This window comes from Vulpes lagopus, chromosome 6 (genome assembly GCF_018345385.1).
Source record: "Vulpes lagopus strain Blue_001 chromosome 6, ASM1834538v1, whole genome shotgun sequence".
In the NCBI taxonomy this organism is placed as follows: domain Eukaryota; kingdom Metazoa; phylum Chordata; class Mammalia; order Carnivora; family Canidae; genus Vulpes; species Vulpes lagopus.
In genome coordinates, this window is record NC_054829.1 from 104,611,275 (window position 1) to 104,620,530 (window position 9,256).

At 47.4% G+C, this 9,256-nt stretch overlaps 1 protein-coding gene across 4 annotated transcripts in view; it reads right to left on the minus strand.

The window, feature by feature from the left end:
• The window catches only part of LEF1 (lymphoid enhancer binding factor 1), a 120,148-nt gene extending 112,326 nt beyond the window's left edge, over positions 1-7,822 (minus strand). For 2 of the 4 annotated variants that reach the window (XM_041760235.1, XM_041760236.1), the window contains exons 1-3: positions 6,931-7,822; positions 4,446-4,512; positions 2,900-3,033 (exon numbers count right to left, since the gene is read on the minus strand). In XM_041760235.1, coding sequence (XP_041616169.1) covers positions 2,900-3,033; positions 4,446-4,512; positions 6,931-7,146 — 417 coding nt within the window. In that variant the 5' untranslated portion in view covers positions 7,147-7,822. The remainder of the gene's footprint in view (positions 1-2,899; positions 3,034-4,445; positions 4,513-6,930) is intronic. The other 2 variants (XM_041760233.1, XM_041760234.1) reach the window with 1 other exon arrangement.
• Positions 7,823-9,256: the final 1,434 nt, after the last annotated feature.

Genomic DNA, 9,256 nt, shown 5'->3' on the forward strand with positions numbered 1-9,256 from the left:
CACCCTAGATGAAAACTTAACACTGAGGATGTCAGCTATACAAACACCAAGTCCTGCTAAGGACAGAGTTAAAGAGCTAGAAGGCAGAAGCATGGTTAGGGGTGAATAAGAGAGGCTGCCTTCCGGTTAGTGTTTTGGATCTCAAACACATTAAAAACAGCTGTTGGGTATTAAGAACCAAAGACTGCAACTCACTTTGGTAGGACCTTTAAAAAAAAAAATGGATGTAGCCTTGTGGTTAAAACGGAAAAGATTCTGTAACTGTGCAAACTGCAGAATATTGCAAGACGATGTGTCTAAAATAAATGCATTCTAAAATGTAACAGAATAAACCAAAGCAGATAACAAGGTAAGGTAACTGTTTCCTGACCACACCCCTTTCCTCCACCCTACACCCACCAACATTATTCTGGCCACAAAATCTTTCCTAAACAATGAATGACTGTTCAATTCACTGACCTCAAAATTTTAATATATGTACTAACAATAAATACCTTCTATGCTATCAAAATTTCAAAATGATTAGTATGGGGGGGGGGCAGGTGGCTGGAGAGACCTAAAGGCGAAAATCCTGATTTAAAGAAGAAATGCTGGGCAGCCCTGGTGGCTCAGCGGTTTAGCACTGCCTTCAGCCCAGGGCCTGATCCTGAAGACCCGGGATCAAGTCCCATGTCAGGCTCCCTGCATGGAGCCTGCTTCTCTCTCTGCCTCTCTCTCTCTGTCTCTCATGAATAAACAAAATCTTTAAAATAAATAAAGAAGAAATGCTTAATTTTCAAGATGCTGAGGGATAATTTATACCAGATTTTTATTATATTGACTTTTAATAGATTATTGTTTTGAAAGAAGTGCCTTAACTAAGGAATAAAGCCCACAGATACTTATTAAGCATTAACCGTGTTTACAGCTGAAAAATGTTTTAAGATCATTTTAGGGGCTATTTTCTAACGTTACTAAGTCAGAGACTACAATTTAGATTTGTCAGAAAGATTATTTGTTGTTCTCAAGCCTTTCAACAAAAATCTTCAATTATTCCTTATCTAAAACATATTCTCCTCTTCACCATTAAAAAAAAAAAAGAACAGTCCCAACTATTAAAAAAGTATCTGATACGTTTGCATTATTTAGTTCAACAAACAGAAAAATCTCCTACAAATTTTAAAACTCAGAAGCATTTATTTGGGGGTAGTCCCTAATTATTTATTTGGGGGTAGTCCCTAATTATTATTTGCTTTTATTAGTCACTTCTTAGACAGGACATTCATATGTACAACACAGACACTTCTACCATTAAATATTTTCAAATATTTTTTTGAAAAGCCTTTTAAAATAAAATGTGAAAACACTATTTCCTATGACAACCGTCATAAAATCTCCAAGGTCACCGTTTTAACTGCTATATGAAAATCAGAAATATCTTATTCCCTACTTGAAAGTTCAAGTATCTTTTTGAAATTTATGGAAAAATAATTACAGGAACTTCCAAATCACAGTGCCCACATAGAGTATATTTATTTCACATACCCATCATTCTAACAATTGGAGACTACAAATAATCACACAAATACTCTTGTTGATAATTGATTCCTCTCTGCTACTTTGATGGATCTTCTAGATCCCAGATTCTGTTCATTGAGGTATTGTTAGTAGTACTTTCCCTAGATGTCCATGACTGAATTTTTTTTTTTCACTTTGTGAAAGCACTGGACTAATAAGGCTAAGACCATAGGGTTCCACCTTCACAATCCTGGGTTTCCTTAGAAGGCCAGCCATACTGAAACCCTAATCCTCAAGACCCTGTATACACACACACACACACACACACACACACACACACACGTTCTTCACTGGAGGCTAGGTGATAGAGGGAGAAAAAGGCTGAAATAGGGTAAATATATTGACAGATCAGTGAAAATCCATCACTACCATGAGAGAGACGATACTCAGGGAGAATTCCATCGCCAGCACATTTCACATTCACATAGTATGTAAGTTACTCTTTAGGTGTTTTCTTACTATATAAATGATGTTTCCACTTCCCAACAAAAGAGAAATATCATCAAATGATATATTTGAAATTCTTCACAGTGCTAAACATTTGCAAAATGCAGTTATGTTGCTATTGCATTTTTAGAACTTTGAAAGTTAACTGAGCCATGAGATAAAAAGAACAATATTCATTGGAGTTATCTTCAAGTGGTATTTTCTCAACACTTATCCCCACCCCCTTGCCAACTGTTTTTCTTTAAATGTATTTATTTGAAAGAGAGAGAGAGAGAGATATTGAGTCCCAAGCAGATTCCATGCTAAGCACAGAGCCTGACCAGAGGCTTGAGCTCATCACTGGAGCTGAAACCCAGTCAATCGCTTAACTGACTGAGCCACCCAGGCATCCCCCCACCACCACCCGAATGACTTTTTAAAAAACATCAGGTAATGCAACAAAATGAGACACTATCTTAAAAGCTGAAGTAACATTCTAAATGTTCAGCCCCAAATAAGCTAAAGTAGTTCTGATTCTAGATAGCTATGGGCAGTGAAAGCTATACAGTACATAGCTAACTGAAAAATTAAATCAATTTTTCCTCTCATCAGCATAAAAAGCACAATACATATAAAATCATGAATTTGTTGATTTAACTTTGCTTGCTTTCATGATAACTGGAGATTTGTTATTTATACATCTTAACCAATAAGACAAAAGCTAAGATTCCAAGTGTAAGACATCAAAGGTAGCACTCTCTTAAGGCAGCCATTCCTCACAGCAGGTCTTATTTATTAATAACTCCTCACATAGAATGAATGTACTTCCAATGTGTTTTAAAAAACAACTATTTTGCTAAAATATAAATTAGCTTGCGCTTCTGAAAATAATTTGCATCATCATTGTGTTACTCACTGTTCTTGGGATGGGTGGAGAAAGAGATCCATTGGACATGTATGGGTCATTATTCATATTTGGCATCATTATGTACCCGGAATAGCTCGAGTAGGAGGGTCCCTTGTTGTAGAGGCCTCCATCTGGATGCTTTCCTGAGGGAATCCAAATAACAATCAATGATGCACTGACTTCCTTTTTATATCAGTGTATTTTTCATCTGAAAATCTAATAGTTCTATGACAAACCAGACCTTACATAATGGATTTGTTTACAAAATACTGTAACTGGATTATTATGCTCTATTTTAGATTGACAGCATTTATTCTCTTAAATGGCTTAGCAGTGAAACAGATGTTTTAAAAACATGTGGTTCAATTTACTTCCACTACTGACTGGTGTTTTTACAAAAATAAGTGTTATTCAACTAACTTAATTTGTTCTAAAACTAACAAACTGGACCAAGAAACATACACATGTGAAAAAACACACAAAACCTAAAGGCCATCTAGCCATACACACACACACATATATTTACACACCTGAAGTTATGCTCCACCTTAGCAACAAAGTAAAAAATTCTACCTGTGCTACTAGATTTCTAAAAAAATTTCTAGATTTTATTGAGGGAGAAAGAGTTATATCTAGTAGATGGACAATTACCCAAACTCATGAAGGATTAACTCCAGGAGACTTATTTTTACATACTACACCATTCTGCCAAAGAAATCTGTGTGTTTAACATATACATTTCTTAATCTGTATAACTCCTTTGTAGCTCTGAAGAAAGTCTGATATTATACTTCTCTTCCCTCTTTTCCTAGCTGACTTATTGTATATGAACACTCCATTCTGGTCAAACCAACTGTAAGCAAAGGAAAATAGAAATGCAGACTACTCAACAAGAAAGCCCTACAGATTACTTGATTATTCTAAAGTCACAAGGAGTTCTAGTTAAATCTAAAAAATACATGCAATTTTTAAAGTTTTGAGTAAGAATTAGAAATGGGGAGAAAGTCTATAATAATGTTCCACATGCAAAGGTCCTAATTTTAAGAATAAAGTTTTATATTTTTACAAATTAGATTCTGATTTACTGAGCCATATTTAGTCTGTGCGTTCGCTGCCTGCCTTCTCACTACAAGAAACAGCAATTTTACAAATGAAAATCCATTTGAAACTATTCTTGTTGGAAAATAAATTGGTATAGACTGTCACTCTGTACAATGCAGAAAAAAATACTAAAGTTCTAAGCCAATTAGAACTTGGGCTTTAAAAAAAAGGAAAAAAGGAAAAATTATAGACATTTCCTCTTCCACAGAGAATCTAGAAGCCAACTAAAATCCAAAGGCCCCTAACTCATTCAGAGACAGTTTTTAAATCATACATGAGAAATAGGCAGTGAGTTTCCTGGGTTTTCTTTCCCATTTTGTTAAAATAGTGGGCACCGTCTTATCACATCTGATTCCTGTTTCTTGGGCTCAAATAAAAATCAGAAAAGACACCTATATTCACAAATTGCACCTATTAAATGATAAACTTGGGAGAAATAGAATTAGTGTCTTACCGTCATCAGGGTGTTCTCTGGCCTTGTCGTGGTAGGACTCCTGAGAGGTTTGTGCTTGTCTGGCCACCTAACAGCAAGAATCCCCATCCCCAAAAAAAGAAAACCAACTTTGAGTTTGTGATTAAGTGTGTATCCACTGGTAATTCAAAGGAGGAGGACTGGGTGAGGCTCAACCTACCTATCTTATCAACCTAAGTGGGATAGGCTAGGGCTGAGAACCTGGAAATCTTTTGCTTTTTCTTTTCAACACATATTTTTAAAGTGATTATTATATACCCAAGACTAGAAAGTATAAATAACACTAAGAAAAACAGTAACAGTATAGTAAATCTGGGAAAGATCCGCATGCTCCTCTGACTGCTGATTATTACAATACATCAAGGCTACTTAGATACCTAGTATGATAGGAGTTTGACTTAATGGGGGGGTTCATCCTTTTGATAGCTTTTTTAACCACTGTGAACGGTCGATCAGAGCCAATTAAAATTGGGCAGAAATACCATTTTGCAACTAAAATAAAATAAAAACTAGGCACTTACAGATAGGGGTCTTAAGGTGACTGTCCTAAGCCAGTCCCAGCAGGAGACCCCCTCCCTAAAACCTACCACAACTGGCTGAGTGCAAGCTGACAAGAAAAAAGTGAACTACTCTGCGGTTAAAGGGAGGAAAATTCGAGACTTGAGTTATAAACATCTAAAAGGTAGCCCAGTTAATATCAGTTCTGGTAACCACCATCCACCCAGACTCAACCACGTGCAAATCAGTGGTATTACCCATTCACCATCTTCCCTGGTCTGCCCCATGCCCACTTACTACCGTGGCAAAGATTAACAGAGCCTTAATCCCTGGGTTCTATGCTTCAAACTGTAGGACCCTTCTTCCCAGAGCAAAAACGGAAAATGTGAAGTGGGTGGCAGATTTATTCATGGAATAGGAAAGGAGAAGCAGAATGAGCAGAAAAAGATGCTGCTCTATAAATGCAAGAGTTTGCTTCTGTTTCAGATGTTATTTGGTTCCTTGGACATATGTCCTCCAGGTAACCTTCTCCCCCAAATGCATATTCACAAACCCTTTAAGTGGAGTTGCGTGCACCCTAGCCCCCCCCCCCCCCCGCCTTCAAATTGGAATGTTGTAATGAAAGATACGAGGGTCAGGACCCCGAGCGCCCTCGTGTTCTTAGAACCCAGGCCCCCCAGGCTTCCAAATGCGTACTCACCCCCGCCATTGGTATTAAGAAGGTAAGTCTGAAGTGTTCTTAAACGTGTTGTTTAAAACCCAAAATGTCCCCGCCCCCAAAACCACAGGCTTTCTTTTTGGGGGCAGAAGGATGCCATTTAAGGGAAAAGGGTATACCCTCCAAGTTCCTTTGGAGGGAAAAAGCGTTGGTGAAATCATCTGAGCGTCAGGACTTTTCCACCGGATTTCCTCCAAAGCGTTTGTTTCCCAGTTGTTAAACGAGGGTGGCCGGCGGAGTGTCGGGTATCAGGGTCCGTCCGCCCACCCCGCCCCCCCTCTGCAACTCCCCGCCGCCTGCAGACAGCCCCTCGGCGCGGCCCTGCTCGCGGCTGGCCCTGGCCGGCGCTCACGTGTCTCTATTTACTCCGCCAGGGTTACCTGCGCGGTCGCCGCGGCGGCCCAGGAGATCAGATAAAGCGTCTGCACACGCCCTGAGCGCGCGCCTGTTCCCCACCTCTCGCCTCTGACCCCCCTTTCTCCTGCAAAGATTCAAGGCCTGAGCCGCACTCACACTTACCAAGTGTAAGCGCTTTTTTACTTTAAGTGCCCAGGTTTGGAGAGACCGAGTGTTGCCCGCGGTCCCGGGCGCCCCCCCCCGCCCCCATCCCCCCATCCCCCCACCCCCCTGCAGGGCGGCTCGGCTCGGCTCGCTCGGCTCGCGGCGCCCACGGCTCCCAGCAGCCGCCGGCCGGGGCGCAGGGACTGCGGCGGCCGCAGAGACCCGGGCGCGCGCTCCCCGGCGGTTGGGGCCGCCCCGCCTGTCCGCGGCCCACGCCCGCCTCCTCTTCCTCTCCGCCTGCAGCTCTGCTCATCTCTACCTAAGCCTCTGGTGGTTTAACGCACTTTTGCAGAGACATCTACCGCGGGAGAGCGCGGGTGCACTTAGTTCCGTCCCACGGAAGAACTTCTTGGTGTCGTTCGGGCATCTCCGCTTTAATGCGTCGCACCCTCTCGACCCCGCTAAAAAGTCCGCGGGCGACACGCTACGGGGTAAGGGCGGCTTGTCTTGCCCGCAAGCCAACAATTTCCTCCTCGACCCTCAGCACTGACCCATAACCTCCCTGCACACGCCTCCGCACCCACCAACACGCACACCAAGAATGTGGCCCGGGGCGCGTCCAGCCCCCACCCCCGCCCCCGCCCCCGCCCCCCAGCCGGGGACCCCTCGGGGCGGCGGTCCCGGCTGCCCGGCGCCTTCCCTCCTCCTCTGCGCCCCCCGGACCTCCGGGCCGCGGCCCGCTGCGCTCACCTCGTGCCCGCTGCTGGCTGGGATGATTTCGGACTCGTTCACTAAGGACGACTTGATGTCGGCGAGGTCGCCTTCCTCTTCGGGGTGGCTGATCTCTGCGAAGATCTTCTCCTTCTGAGGATCGCCCTCATCCTTGAAAGGGATCATTTCGTCGGTGGCGCAGAGTTCCGGGTCCCCCCCGCCGCCGCCGCCGCCGGCCCCGGAGAGTTGGGGCATCCCGACGACTCTGTAATCTCCGCTCCGCTGGAGGAGCCCCCGAGGCGGCGGCAGGAAAGACAGAGGATCAACGGAAGGGGGAGGAGGAAAAGGAGAACTGGAGGGATGCGCGAGGGAGAAGAGCGGGCGGAGACCGGGCCCGCGGCCCGAGGCCGGAGCAGCTGCGGCGGTGCCCGAGCCCCGGCGGCCCGCTCCGCTCCACTCCGCGGAGCCCGGCGCCCGCCCTCGCGGCCGAAGGGCGCTGGGCTGCTAAGGCCGCGGGCGCCCGCGCCTCTGGGGGCGACTGAGCTGCGGGGCGCGTGCTAGGCTGGGCTGCCCCCGCGGCCACCCCGCGCCCCCGGCGCCTCCAGGGTCTGCGCGGAGGTCGCCGGTGCCGGAGGAGGCAAGACTCTCCCACGCGCCGCGGAGGGTCCGTCGGGGCGTCTCCACGCAAACCTCTCCACCCTCGCTTCCCCGGTGGCCGACTGGGGAGTTTGTGTTCCGAGAAAGGCGACCTGGGCGCAAAGGCTCCGTTTGCCCCGGCACACAGGGTGCGAAGGAGAGTCAGAAGATAACGAAATGTCCGCTTCCTGGAGGGTAAAAAAAAAATTAAAGAGCCACCGGGTTGAGATGTCCGTTTGTAAAGCTCCTTATTTCCTTCCCTTTCGCTTCAGTTTTCCTTCTCCAGGCGCATTTAATCTGCTGGTGGAGGAGGAGGAGGAGGAGGAGGTGGGGGAGGAGGGAGGAGGAGGTGGGGGAGGAGGAGGAGGAGGAGGAGGAGGAGGGAAGAGAAAGAGAAGAAGTTTGCCAAGAATAAAGTTTGTGCCGGCGAGCGCTGGGAGTCGGCAGTGGAGGATGCGGCGGGGTCTCGGGAGTCACAGCGGGGGCCTTGGACCCAAATGCTCCTGCCGGGCGCTCGAGCCGACAGACACGCACTCGCAGCCCGACCCCTCTTTGTTCCCGGCTCGAGTTTCTCAGCCTGGCGCTCTCGCTCGCCGCTCTCCACGCCGCCGCCGGGCCGCTCTGCCAGAGCAAAGAGCTGCGCCCTTCGGGCTCGCCTGGCCGAGGGGAGCGGGGGCGCCCCGAGCCTGGCCGCGTCCGAGGCTCCGGGCGCGTCCCGGGCCCTCGCACGGAGAGCGCTGAGCCCAGGTCCCTCCTCCGCACCCTGCCCCGCAGGTGAGCGGCTGCGCCTCCCCGCCGCTTCTCCTCCTCCCGCGCCTCGCTGGCGCTCAGAGCTACCCACTTGCGTCGCTTCTCCTCCCTCTCCCCTCCCCCGCCTCCAGCTCTCCTTGGCCGCCCGCTGGGGGGGCGGGGGGGGGCGGCGAGAAGGAGGTGGTGATTGAGGACTTTTTTTTTCTTTTCCCAGAGCCTGTAGGACGAGTCCCAGTGGTGTGTGTGTGTCGGCGCGTGTGTGTGTCTGCGCGCGCGCGAGCGAGTGCGCGCGCGCCTAAAGGATCTAGAAACTCGCTGAGAGGAGGAAGGACCCGGCGCTTCCTGTAACCCACGGAGAAGCACCCTTTGCCCGCGTGAAATTGACAAGAAACTCTGCCAGAACGGTTTAACTTCATCATCTAAGAATCTTTTCTCTTGTACCCCCTGCACCTTCCTCTGCCAGTCTCGCCCGCCCCCCCCCCTTCCCGCCTCCTTCTCCCTCCCTCCCCTTGGCAGGGCGAAGAAGATGAAAGAGAAGCCGCCGCAGCTGTGATCGACACCACATTGATAGATGCTCTGACAGAGCGGATGAGGCGGGAATTGGGGACAGAGAGAAGGAAAAGGGGAAAATATAACAGAGATTGCCCAACTAAGAAAACGGAAACGAGGACAAGGAAGAGAGTTGTGACTTTCCTAAACTATAATGTCAAAGGACAAGGGAGCACATGTTAGCAAAAATTAAATCTCCGGTCTTAACCGAGAAAAATAGGACAAAGAAGAAAAAAAAAAAAACTGAAGACTGGATGTTAATTACCGCCTTTTAAAACAAGATCTTTCTGTGCATCCTCACCAGGAGATGTACAGAGAGAGTTGCGCTAGGTCTCTCTTGGATTTCAGGAGATACACGCTACAATGTGTGGGAACCTCATAGAGAATGGAAGATCAACCCAAGGAGGGAGAAGGCAAAGGGACCCAGGAG